Below are 15,071 nucleotides of genomic sequence, written 5' to 3'. Positions count from 1 at the left end.
TGTACTCCACAATGACAGCAGTATATGAAGTAGCAACACCTCAAACCTTTGTAGCTGTACTCCACAATGACAGCAGTATAAAGTAGTAACACCTCAAACCTTTGTAGTTGTACTCCACAATGACAGCAGTATAAAGTAGCAACGCCTCAAACCTTTGTAGTTGTACTCCACAATGACAGCAGTATAAAGTAATAACGCCTCAAACATTTGTAGCTGTACTCCATTATGACAGCAGCATCAAGAAGCAACATCTCAAACCTTTGTAGCTGTACTCCACAATGACAGCAGTATATGAAGTAGCAACACCTCAAACCTTTGTAGTTGTACTCCACAATGAAAGCAATATGAAGTAGCAACACCTCAAACCTTTGTAGTTGTACTCCACAATGACAGCAGTATAAAGTAATAACGCCTCAAACATTTGTAGCTGTCCTCCATTATGACAGCAGCATCAAGAAGCAACATCTCGAACCTTTGTAGCTGTACTCCACAATGACAGCAGTATAAAGTAGCAACGCCTCAAACCTTTGTAGTTGTACTCCACAATGACAGCAGTATAAAGTAATAACGCCTCAAACATTTTTAGCTGTACTCCATTATGACAGCAGCATCAAGAAGCAACACCTCAAACCTTTGTAGTTGTACTCCACAATGACAGCAGTAAAAGTAGCAACACCTCAAACACGCCTCAAACATTTTTAGCTGTACTCCATTATGACAGCAGCATCAAGAAGACCTTTGTAGTTGTACTCCACAATGACAGCAATATGAAGTAGCAACACCTCAAACCTTTGTAGCTGTACTCCACAATGACAGCAGGATAAAGTAGCAACACCTTAAACATTTGTAGCTGTACTCCACAATGACAGCAGTATAAAGTAGTAACACCTCAAACCTTTGTAGTTGTACTCCACAATGACAGCAGTATATGAAGTAGCAACACCTCAAACCTTTGTAGCTGTACTCCACAATGACAGCAGTATAAAGTAGTAACACCTCAAACCTTTGTAGTTGTACTCCACAATGACAGCAGTATATGAAGTAGCAACACCTCAAACCTTTGTAGCTGTACTCCACAATGACAGCAATATGAAGTAGCAACACCTCAAACCTTTGTAGCTATACTCCACAATGACAGCAATATGAAGTAGCAACACCTCAAACCTTTGTAGCTGTACTCCACAATGACAGCAATATGAAGTAGCAACACCTCAAACCTTTGTAGCTGTACTCCACAATGACAGCAATATGAAGTAGCAACACCTCAAACCTTTGTAGCTGTACTCCACAATGACAGCAATATGAAGTAGCAACACCTCAAACCTTTGTAGCTGTACTCCACAATGACAGCAATATGAAGTAGCAACACCTCAAACCTTTGTAGCTGTACTCCACAATGACAGCAATATGAAGTAGCAACACCTCAAACCTTTGTAGCTGTACTCCACAATGACAGCAATATGAAGTAGCAACACCTCAAACCTTTGTAGCTGTACTCCACAATGACAGCAATATGAAGTAGCAACACCTCAAACCTTTGTAGCTGTATTCCATAATCGACGAGATTCCTCACATCAGTTAGTACTTGCAGTTTATATATTAATTTGCAATGGATTTAAGAACACCATCCAAACAGGATAATGAATCATACTTAATAAAACCCAACGTGATGTCAATAATAAGATGACGTCATATATCTGCCGGGATGGAATATTGGTAATTTGTTCTGAATTTTTGCTTACATTATTTCGTAACAATGTTAATCAATTATCGCAATTTGATGAAGCATCCTCATGCGACTTTAACCTTGTTGACATTTAATATTTGTTTTTTCTTACACTTGATGAATATCATATTATATAACAGTGATGGTGGCGAGTTTTAAATCATTTGAATACTGTGAGTCATGAACAAACACATTCACACTTAATTGTATGTGGCAGTGGAGGTAAAAATCGAATCATTATCTTACAATCTATACTTCCGTCTCTATGAGTGAAAATTCAATCTTATTTCATATAATTAGCCATAAGGAATCACAAACCACAGGTTTCCCTTCAGCGTCGAAATCTCCATCACCAAGAAAATCGTCATAATAAACCATATCTGTCCCCATTGGCATAGCCCCCTTCAGCATTATAGTTGTAGCATTGTTCTTCAGTACGCTGCCTAAGATATCCATGGCTGTCTTCATTGTCTGTAAAATAGAAATAAAGTAAGAATAGACGAGTATTCTTTCACGCATACGGAAGACACTGTAATATCGCGTATGACTTTGTATTTGCACATTTCCAAACATGAACTACGTGCTTAGTTAGGCTATAGAGACATGTATGTCGTTATTACCGGTGAAAAGGTAAGGACACGTAGGTGGATGTTAATTTTGGTCGGGAGGTAACTAGATGTAGGGGATATATTATATTTGGAGCGTACTCCAATACACAGTCGAACCATTTAATAGTGTTCCTATACATTGTGCCATATCTTTGTTGTTGGATTGGCGGTCACAGGCTTATCATTAAGTCAATAAACCAACAAAATTCTAAAAAGGACACCAAGTATTTGCAATGATTATTGTTGCATACGTGAAAGTTGGAAATGAGTTTTGAGTCTCCATTGCTCTTTTGGTTTTAGAGTTGCCACTGTTCTTTTTGCCTTGGTATATATCCTGATCCTCTCTTTGTGTTTAACAGTGCAGTACAGAGTGTAAAAACAAACAACGGCATTACATACAGAAAACTCGATGTAGTTAAATTAGTTGTGAAACTACTGAAGGTACGTGGAATCACATGCTGTTGTACACAAGTGCGGTGGTAGACAGGCGTTTTCTTCCGTAGTGAAACAGAATGCTGAAGGAACTTACGTGTTGATGCATGCAGCTGTAGGAAACATGTTGTGAGAAGAACCCTGAAGGATGCGGTGAGGCAAACCGTTGATGATAATACGTGGTGAGGCAGGGCCCTGTAGATTGGATGCGTACATGGTGACACTGTCCGTTTTAGATACTTACTTTATGACGCAGGCCGTTGTTGATACATACGTAGTGGGGAAAGACGTTAAAACGCGTACGTGTTTAGGCAGAGCTTTCAGGATACTTACGTGGTAAGGCAGATCGTTAAGGATAATTACGTGGTGAGACAGACCGTTTAAGATACTAACGTAGTGAGGCAGACCGTTGTAAGTATAACGTCTCAGTAGTTGGTTGTAAGTCCTAGCCACGAACCAATAGAACTCAATAGCTGACGGGTAGTAGGTCAGAGCCAAGTCAGGCCGACTGGAGAAGTTTGTGTTGATTTGGAAGGCTATCATTGTAGACGTGTTCAGGTAGATTTGCTGGATTTAAGAAAAATGTCCACATACATAAATTATGCAGCCAGTGATAATTACGTAAATGTCATGTTTCTTTCTTGTAATAGCTGGACATGACACATTTCTTAGAAGAATTCTGATCAATTCTAGAATGAATCTGCCGCCTCCACACCGATGTGTTCTTCATACGACATATTTAGAGTTAATATACAATTAATTATGAACAGGGATCTTTGAAACTAGATGCCCTTTACCTCTCTTTTTTGTAAAAGTTCTGTCAGCATCATATAAAAAGACAATCATCACATAATTGTTTAATGTCGTTAGAAACAATGGTTGAGTTTGAGGTCAGGAAATACAACACACATTATAAATAGATGTATCTAGCAACTATTGTCGTTTATTTATGTTCTGATGATGGACCATTATTCTATTCACCTGCATATCTGGATCCTCCAGGACCTCCGCCGTGACGAGTCCCGTCAGAATACTGTTTGTGATTCCATATAAGGCGTTGGCCGCCACAGTGATGTCGACGTTGTTAACGTTACCTGGGGTTACTACACCACGGTAGTACTGGGTCTTAATGTCCTCGAGGTCCTGTACCTGTAGTCAATATACAGCACGCTCCGACTGTACATTTTGAAATCATGAAAGAGGAACTATCAGAAATACACTAAAGATAATATCAATTTTCATGCGGCCAGTAAACAGATTATCAACTGGTTATCAAGCAAACTGGTTCTTTTTCAATCTCTTTATGTCCATATCATGGACATGTGAATCAAGTGATACAGGCGGTTCTTTGGTTTTTATTATTGCAATAAGACAAATATAACATATACGAACCCATGTTGTAACTAATGCTACATCTTCATTCTTTGACTTCGCAAGTTCCAGAAATTTACGCATGTACACGTAAGTCCTTGTGTCGATGGTATCCACACGCTTGTTCCCAGACAGAGGCCGGTAGGCGTAGTGTTTGATCGCGCTGAATACGGAGGACAGATTGGAGTTCCGGGACTGCCACAGCGCATTGGATTGTGGGAATTCTCCAATGGCTTCCTTCAACAATGACCCCAGACCTAGGTTCACCGATGTGTCGTCAAAGTCTGGAGGTATTCGGAACACACGTTCGTAGCCTGATCTGAAAAAAGATTACATGCACAAACTAAACTCTTTTATGATGTTTACATAATGACATAGTTTACAATGAAGCTTGCGTTATTGTTCTTTGCATCATTAGTATAAACATTGACTGAACGAAGTTCAGTTATTATTATCGGTTTGATTGAGAAAGCATGAATTGAGGTAAAATTTGATATATAGACGAGCGTGATTTAAAAATTTGCCAGTCACATAAATGTCATTAATGGTCAGCTGATATTCAAATTTGCAATTTTCAAATTTTCAAAAAAAACTACATAATGAAAAACCATAAACAGTCAAAATATATAGATTTTTTTCTTCTAATCAACAATCGACAAAACATATGAGGAACTGTTCAAGAGATCTGAATGGTTTGACTTTTTGGAGTATCATAAAGTATTCACTAGATATGAAGGGTTTGGCTTTATGAGGTATCAGTAAATATTCACTAGATTTTGATGTTTTGATGTTTTGATGAAAGATAAGCAAACACGGACGAGTATATCCCCTCACTGTAACATAACACCATGTCACTACTGTCATCCTATTGGAATCTATCCCATAGCCTTAGTATTGCAACAAACAGGAAAACACATCATCCCATCTTTCAAATGCATTCTTGATGAACCATTTATCAACAAAAATCCGATATCAGGGTAGATTATCTCCCTTTACTAGTCACCGAACAGACTTAGTTATGCGTATTCGAACGTTTGCAGACATGCGCAAGCTTGAATCCCTGTATACAAAAGAGTGAGATTCAGCACATGTATTGTCAATACTATAATTAATAACGGTATACTCATTCATAAAGTTTAAGTAAAACTCAAATAAACAAAGGCAGCTTGTATTATTAATTTGGGATTTTAATTTCATGGAAATCATCTTGAATTATTAAAACATCACTTGAATCGGAGGCTTTCGTGTATGCATTTGTGGACATTTCTGTTTATTTAACAAAATCCTGAATCATTGCAGCCACTGGGTCATACTCTAACGATGACACCCATAGCGCGGTTACTGCCATTTTCTTAGGTATATGTATTTAATGTAAAACATAAACCTTAATGAATGTAATTCCAGCTAACTACAAGACCAGAACGGCATAGATCAACGTTACATGCGTGTCTTTACTTGGAAGCCAGAAGTCTTTTCATGATATCGACGACGTCCTTCAGTCCCAGCTTCTCCATCTCATTATACACAGCGTTCCAGTCGACGAGATCAGTGGCATTAAACATGGCCAGTAAGTTGATGGGAGAGCTGACCCATGCCTAAATGAGACAGACACAAATGCATTGTAAATCATCTTCACAGCCAAACCATATCATTCCTGAATAGTGCTGTGCTATTTCTTATTGTTTTGTATAAGAAATATAATAAGGAAATGATGTTTTAATAGATTTCTAGTTATATAGTCACTAAACATAAACACAATTATTTACTGTTTCTGTCTTGATAACGGAGCGAATAACACCACAGCGTCAACACACAAGGACGGGGCCTACGACAAAGAGAGCACAACAGCCTCAACAAATAAGGACAAAACTTACCACAACATCAACACCACAGCCTCAACAAACAAGGACAAAACTTACCACAACATCACCACCACAGCTTCAACAAACAAGGACCGAACTTACCACAACATCACCACCACAGCTTCAACAAACAAGGACCAAACTTACCACAACATCAACACCACAGCCTCAACAAACAAGACCCAGACTTACCACAACATCAACACCACAGCTTCATCAAACAAGACCCAGACTTACCACAACATTACCACCACAGCCTCAACAAACAAGGATCAAACTTACCACAAAATCACCACCACAGCTTCAACATACAAGGACCAAACTTACCACAACATCAACACCACAGCTTCAACAAACAAGAACCAGACTTACCACAAATTCAACACCACGGCCTTAACAAACAAGGACCAAACGTACCACAACATCAACACCTAAGCTTCAACAAACAAGGACCAAACGTACCACAACATCAACACCACAGCTTCAACAAACAAGGACCAAACGTACAACAACATCAACACCACAGTTTCAACAAACAAGGACAAAACTTACCACAACATCACCACCACAGCTTCAACAAACAAGGACCAAACTTACCACAACATCAACACCACAGCTTCAACGAACAAGAACCAGACTTACCACAAATTCAACACCACGGCCTTAACAAACAAGGACCAAACGTACCACAACATCAACACCTAAGCTTCAACAAACAAGAACCAAACTTACCACAACATCAACACCACAGCTTCAACAAACAAGGATCAAACTTACCACAAAATCACCACCACAGCTTCAACATACAAGGATCAAACTTATCACAACATCAACACCACAGTTTCAACAAACAAGGACAAAACTTACCACAACATCAACACCACAGCTTCAACAAACAAGGACAAAACTTACCACAATATCAACACTACAGCTTCAACAAACAAGGACCAAACGTATCACAACATCAACTCCACAGCTTCAACAAACAAGGACCAAACGTACCACAACATCAACACCACAGCCTCAAAAAACAAGGACCAAATTTACCACAACATCAACACCACAGCTTCAACAAACAAGGACCAAACTTACCACAATATTAACACCACAGTTTCAACAAACAAGGACCAAACGTACCACAATATCAACACCACAGCTTCAACAAACAAGGACCAAACGTACCACAACATCAACACCACAGCTTCAACAAACAAGGACCAAACGTACAACAACATCAACACCACAGCTTCAACAAACAAGGACCAAACGTATCACAACATCAACACCACAGCTTTAACAAACAAGGACCAAACTTACCAAAATATCAACACCACAGCTTCAACAAACAAGGACCAAACGTATCACAACATCAACTCCACAGCTTCAACAAACAAGGACCAAACGTACCACAATATCAACATCACAGCTTCAACAAACAAGGACCAAACTTACCACAACATCAACACCACAGCTCCAACAAACAAGGACCAAACGTACCACAATATCAACATCACAGCTTCAACAAACAAGGACCAAACTTACCACAATATTAACACCACAGTTTCAACAAACAAGGACCAAACGTACCACAACATCACCACCCCAGCTTCAACAAACAAGGACCAAACGTACCACAACATCAACACCCCAGCTTCAACAAACAAGGACCAAACGTATCACAACAGCAACACCACAGCTTCAACAAACAAGGACCAAACTTACCACAACATCAACACCACAGCTTCAACACAAAAGGACCAAATTTACCACAACATCAACTCACCCGGAAAGATGGTACCCCTAAAGTCGACAAGCAGACAATGTGAAAGGGGACAAATTGATATAAGATTTATAGGAAGGAAATAGTATTTTCGACTCAAATATTGAAATATTGTAGAACTTAGCTTAGAGCTTTGTACATTGTGCTGTTCCCTATTTTAAGAAACACCTTTAGGACGTTTTCAGTGTAAGGAGAATATCTATTGTTTTCATTAAATGATGTAATAATTTCACCAACAGAGGTATATGAACTGCATTATGGTATGATAAGGTAATAAACCTAAAGACAAGTGACCTAGCTCACACCGCACTACCGAAGGACAGCTGTAACAAAGGTATAAATATCAGAAGTAGAACACCTGCTGACAACGATATGAACACACACAGAACATAGTGGTTTACTACCTATTGCAACCTTGTGGATTAGATAAGAATGTGCTTTCGATAAATACATTTTTGAAATAGCAGATTTTTTCGAGTAAAATTACTTATCATCTAAACAGAAATTAAAAATTTATGAAGAAAAAACCTTATCCCATGACTTCACTAAGACAATGAATATACTTCCGAAAACATTGCTATTTGTTTACATTTATCGCATTGCGCTACCTTGGTGCAAATCAAGTGTATAATAACTACATTTTTATAAGATTAAAGGATTAAAACAGAAATGTGATACTTCAGGTAATACAAATAATTTTATCACGTATCAAACCTTAATGTTATATTATAGAAATCAAACATTAATTTATAATAATCAGGTATTCAATATTAAAATAACATATTCAGTATTCCGTATGAATTCGTATCGGTTAGCATGTATTATATCAGGACATACACAATATGGAAAGACAGTAAAATACTTTTGTAAACTTATGGTTATTTGTGAATAAAAGTGTCGATATTGACGTAACTGTGTCGTCAATGTTAATGAAAGTCTTATAGAAGTCTAACGTCATCCGAAGTTTGTTCTTTTTTATACGGCCTCACTCAATGCAAGACGGAAGAAGCTTCTAAATTCACAGATCCATTTGCATCCATAGCCCTATGGATACAAATCCTTCTGGTAGTGCAAAATAGCGACTTGCAGCGGAGATATAGACATTCATCAATTAATATATATAATATATCCGACACCAATGCAATACATAATGAACTGAACATCAATATAAAGTGTTAGGTGTCAACACTAAAGCTTGTCGAACCTATATGTTGCTTAAAGGTTGCTAACCGTGACTTACTTTGTATGAGTCATCGTACTCCTGAGGCCAAAACGCCATGATGGAGTTAGTATAATTGGCGTTTTTGTCGTTGTGATTGTTCATTAGAATCTCTACAGACATATTAATCTGCTCTTCGGAAGGCTTTGGTGCCTTTCCATAACGATGGGCTTCAAGAAGGCATGATGTAATCCAGGCAGTGGCAAACATATTATTGTCAAACACTTTAAATTCGTAACGTAAAGCGCTCATATCAGGGTTTCCATGAAAATACTGACGGACATCACTTTCATAAATTCCACGAAATTTTCCCCAGACCAATGGCGGTATTGAAGGAACGGTTCTTTGTACCTGCATCGATTTTATCATTTTGAATAGTTCCGTAATAGTTTTGTTCACTTCAGCACTAGTAGGACTAGTTATAACGGCAATACAACCTAATATAACTAACAACATCTTAGTGCCCTCCATGGTTAACGACAAACCACTCTCCACTCAAGATTCGCAGGGACCACGTCTTTGATATCTCCGGATTTTATACTGTGTTCTTATCTTCTGCCGACCAGGCCAGACCTTAGTCTCGACACCTTATCATGAACCAACTATTTAATAAGTGATTTCGACCCTGTCAGTATCTTCTGGTGATAATGCTATGTATTTCTTTTTATTTTGGTATTTTATTTTGCTTTCTTTTTCTGAATTTTTATTTTCTATGTGTTAAGACGTCATGATACATTTATGTTATGATGATGTTGAAATCTTGATTGTATGAGTAAACAAAAAGTCTGAAAACGAACAGTTTGAGAAAACATTTTGAAATCTATAAAATATTGATGTGTTTTATGCTATCAGACCATCACGCTGAATCCGTCTAGACATTATAATCATTATGTATTTCAACAAGAATGACGAATTGTATGCTGGGGTAGTTTGGGGTAGTTTAAACATAGTCATTTGTCATACTGTAACTGTTTAGGTGATATATACTTGACCAGTTTAGATGTAGATATCTATCGTACTATAACTGTTAAAAGATTGATATATTGATCTTGTTTAAACGTAACGTCTGTCGTTCTATAACTGTTTAACGAGATCATACCTGACTAGTTAAAATCATCATAGGTGGAACAAAACATAAAGTTCCCATTTGAAATCAATGCTGAGAGATATCTGAAGGACAATATAGATAATTGAGGTACAGCATAAATATCTGAGTTAAAGTATAAATATATGAGGTACACTTATGTATCTGAGGTACACTTATATATCTGTAGTACACTTATTTATTTGAGTTACACTTATTTATTTGAGTTACACTTATAAATCTCAGGTACAATTATATATCTCAGGTACACTTATATATCTGAGGTAAACTGATTTATCTGAGGTACACTTATATACCTGAGGTACAATTATTTATCTGAGGTACACTTATATATCTGTAGTACACTTATTTAATAAATAAGTGTACTACAGATATATAAGTGTACCTCAGATAAATAAGTGTACACTTATATATCTGTAGTACACTTATTTATTAAATAAGTGTACTACAGATATATAAGTGTACCTCAGATACATAAATATATGAGGTACACTTATGTATCTGAGGTACACTTATATATGTGTAGTACACTTATTTATTTGAGTTACACTTATATATCTCAGGTACACTTATACATCCGAGGTATACTTATATATCTGAGGTACACTTATATATCTGTAGTACACTTATTTATTTGGGTTACACTTATTTATCCGAGGTACACTTATATATCTGAAGTATACGTATTTATTTGAGTAACACTTATATATCCGAGGTACACTTATATATTTGAGATATACTTATATATCTGAGGTACACTTATTTATCTGAGGTACACTTATCTTATATATCTGAGGTAAACTTATTTATCTGAGGTACACTTATATACCTGAGGTACACTTATTTATCTGAGGTACACTTATATATCTGTAGTACACTTATTTATTTGAGTTACACTTATTTATCCGAGGTACACTTATATATCTGAAGTATACGTATTTATTTGAGTAACACTTATATATCCGAGGTACACTTATATATTTGAGATATACTTATATATCTGAGGTACACTTATTTATCTGAGGTACACTTATATATCTGAGGTACACTTATTTATCTGAGGTACACTTATATATCTGAGTTACACTTATATATCTCAGGTACACTTATATATCTGAGGTACACTTATATATCTGTAGTACACTTATTTATTTGAGTTACACTTATATATCTCAGGTACACTTATACATCCGAGGTATACTTATATATCTGAGGTACACTTATATATCTGAAGTACACTTTTATATCTGAAGTACACTTGTTTATTTGAGTTACACTTATTTATCTGAGTTACACTTATATATCTCAGGTACACTTATATATCTCAGGTACACTTATATATCTCAGGTACACTTATATATCTGATGTACACTTAATTATCTGAGGTACACTTATATATCTGAGGTACACTTATATATCTGAGATACACTTATATATCTGAGGTACACTTATATATCTGAGTTACACTTATATATCTCAGGTACACTAATATATCTGAGGTACACTTATATATCTGAAGTACACTTATATATCTGAGGTACACTTTTATATCTGAAGTAAACTTTTATATCTGAAGTACACTTATTTATTTGAGTTACACTTATTTATCTGAGTTACACTTATATATCTCAGGTACACTTATATATCTCAGGTACACTTATATATCTGAGGTAAACTTATTTATCTGAGGTACACTTATATATCTGAGGTACACTTATATATCTGAGTTACACTTATATATCTCAGGTACACTAATATATCTGAGGTACACTTATATATCTGAAGTACACTTATATATCTGAGGTACACTTTTATATCTGAAGTAAACTTTTATATCTGAAGTACACTTATTTATTTGAGTTACACTTATTTATCTGAGTTACACTTATATATCTCAGGTACACTTATATATCTCAGGTACACTTATATATCTGAGGTAAACTTATTTATCTGAGGTACACTTATATATCTGAGGTACACTTATATATCTGTAGTACACTTATATATCTGAGGTACACTTATATATCTGAAGTACACTTGTTTATTTGAGTTACACTTATTTATCTGAGGTACACTTATATATTTGAGGTATACTTATTTATTTGAGTTACACTTATATATCTCAGGTACACTTATATATCTGAGGTACACTTATATATCTGAAGTACACTTATTTATTGGAGTTGCACTTATTTATCTGAGGTACACTTATATATCTGAAGTACTCTTATTTATTAAAGTTACACTTATTTATCTGAGTTACTCTTTTATATCTCAGGTAAACTTATATATCCGAGGTACACTTATATATTTGAGGTATACTTATATATCTGAGGTACACTTATTTATCTGAGGTACACTTATATATCTGAGGTACACTTTTATACCTGAAGTACACTTTTATATCTGAAGTACACTTATTTATCTGAGTTACACTTATATATCTGAGGTACACTTATATATCTCAGGTACACTTATATATATGAGGTACACTTATATATCTGAGGTACACTAATATATCTGAGGTACACTTATATATCTGAAGTACACTTATATATCTGAGGTACACTTATATATATATATATATATATGGGGAACACTTATATATCTGAGATACACTTATATAGCTGAGGTGCACTTATATATATATATATATATGAGGTACACTTATATATCTGAGGTACACTTATATATCTGTACACTTATATATCTGAGGTACACTTATATATCTGAATTACACTTATATATCTGAGGTACACTTATTTATCTGAGGTACACTTATATATATAAGGTACACTTATATATCTGAGGTACACTAATATATCTGAAGTACACTTATATATCTGAGGTACACTTATATATCTGAGGTACACTTATATATATGAGGTACACTTATATATCTCAGGTACACTTATTTATCTGAGTTACACTTATATATTTGAGGTACACTTATATATCTGAGGTACACTTATATATCTGAGGTGCAACAATTTAGTTAACTGAAGTACAGCGACGTTATTACGCTAAATATACCGGGCATTCCTTCTTCGGTATTATTTTTCATATCAGAATACGCCAGAACACAAGGCATGACATAGGTATTTACAATTTAATCAAAGATAACCATCTATCCATCAATCTCAGGCCTCGATCAGCTACCCAGACGTTCACACGCCTACACTACTCAGACCTCGATCCAGCTACCCAGACGGTCACACGCCTTCACTACTCAGGTCTCGAACCAGCTACCCAGACGTTCACACGCATTTATTACTCAGGCCTCGAACCAGCAACCCAGACGTTCACATGCCTTCACTATTGAGGCCTCGAACCAGCTACCCAGACGGACACATGCCTTCACTACTCAGGCTTGGAACAGCTATCCAGACGGTCACACGCCTTCACTACTCAGGCCTCGAACCAGCTACCCAGACGGTCACACGCCTTCACTACTCGTGCCTCGAACCAGCTACCCAGACGGTCACACGCCTTCACTACTGAGGCCTCGAATCAGCTACCAGACGTTCAAATGCCTTCACTACTCGTGCCTCGAACCAGCTACCCAGACGGTCACACGCCTTCACTACTCAGACCTCCAACCAGCTTCCCAGACGGTCACACGCCTTCACGATTCATGTCTCGAACCACTCAGGATAATATACACTCAGGATGATATACACTCAGGATAATATACACTCAGGATGATATTATACACTCAGGATAATATACACTCAGGATATTATACACTCAGGATAATAATATACACTCAGGATAATATACACTCAGAATATTACACACCCAGGATGATATACACTCAGAATAATATACACTCAGGATATTATACACTCAGGATATTATACACCCAGGATAGTATACACTCAGGATAATATACACTCAGGATAATAATATACACTCAGGATAATAATATACACTCAGGATAATAATATACACTCAGGATAATATACACTCAGGATATTATAAACTCAGGATAATATATTATACACTCAGGATAATAATATACACTCAGGATATTATATTATACACTCAGGATATTATACACTCAGGATAATATATTATACACTCAGGATAATATACACTCAGGATAATATACACTCAGGATACTATACACTCAGGATACTATACACTCAGGATATTATACACTCAGGATAATATACACTCAGGTTATTATACACTCAGGATAATATATTATACACTCAGGATAATATACACTCAGGATAATCTACACTCAGGATAATTTACACTCAGGATATTGTACACTCAGGATAATTTACACTCAGGATATTGTACACTCAGGATAATTTACACTCAGGATAATTTACACTCAGGATATTGTACACTCAGGATAATTTACACTCAGGATAATATACACTCAGGATAATATCCACTCAGAATAATATACACTCAGGATATTATACACTCCGGATAATAATATACACTCAGGATAAAAATATACACTCAGGATAATATACACTCAGGATAATATACACTCAGGATATTAAAAATGAACAGTAGTGGCCCTACAATAGATCCCCAATATCAATTGGGAGAAAGTCTGACAGTACACCGGAGAAACTTACACCTTGTGTCCTCCCAGTGTGGTACGATTTGAGAGAAATTAAGGCTGAAGTTGATAAACCATATGCATTAGGCTTATGCAAAAGAACACTATGGTTAACTGTATCGAAAGCCTTACGAAGGTCAATAAAAACACCACCAGTAAGATACCCTTCGTCAATATTGTTTAGCCATTTATCTACCACATTTACCAGAGCGGTCTCTGTTGAATGGTTTGGTCGTAAACGTATTATGCACATGCCTTTCTTATATTTTACTTAGACCTACCAGTACAGAGACCGGTCTATAATTGTTTACAGATGTGGGGTCACCCGCTCTAAAAATCGGAGTGACCTTTGTTCTTTTCTATTCTGAGGGAAAGACACCTTTGGA

General features: G+C 36.3%; 1 protein-coding gene across 1 annotated transcript in view; it reads right to left on the bottom strand.

The window, feature by feature from the left end:
* Window positions 1-9,533, bottom strand: part of LOC110442952 — a 14,768-nt gene extending 5,235 nt beyond the window's left edge. The window contains exons 1-6 of the mRNA XM_021486846.1: window positions 9,020-9,533; window positions 5,593-5,732; window positions 4,159-4,456; window positions 3,748-3,915; window positions 3,160-3,333; window positions 2,045-2,197 (exon numbers count right to left, since the gene is read on the bottom strand). Of these exons, the coding sequence (XP_021342521.1) occupies window positions 2,045-2,197; window positions 3,160-3,333; window positions 3,748-3,915; window positions 4,159-4,456; window positions 5,593-5,732; window positions 9,020-9,469 (1,383 nt within the window). The 5' untranslated portion in view covers window positions 9,470-9,533. The remainder of the gene's footprint in view (window positions 1-2,044; window positions 2,198-3,159; window positions 3,334-3,747; window positions 3,916-4,158; window positions 4,457-5,592; window positions 5,733-9,019) is intronic.
* Window positions 9,534-15,071: the final 5,538 nt, after the last annotated feature.

The sequence above is a fragment of the Mizuhopecten yessoensis genome, unplaced genomic scaffold (assembly GCF_002113885.1).
Source record: "Mizuhopecten yessoensis strain PY_sf001 unplaced genomic scaffold, ASM211388v2 scaffold716313, whole genome shotgun sequence".
NCBI lineage: Eukaryota > Metazoa > Mollusca > Bivalvia > Pectinida > Pectinidae > Mizuhopecten > Mizuhopecten yessoensis.
The sequence above is the reverse complement of the archived record's forward strand: the minus strand, read 5'-3'. Positions and strand labels throughout refer to the sequence as shown.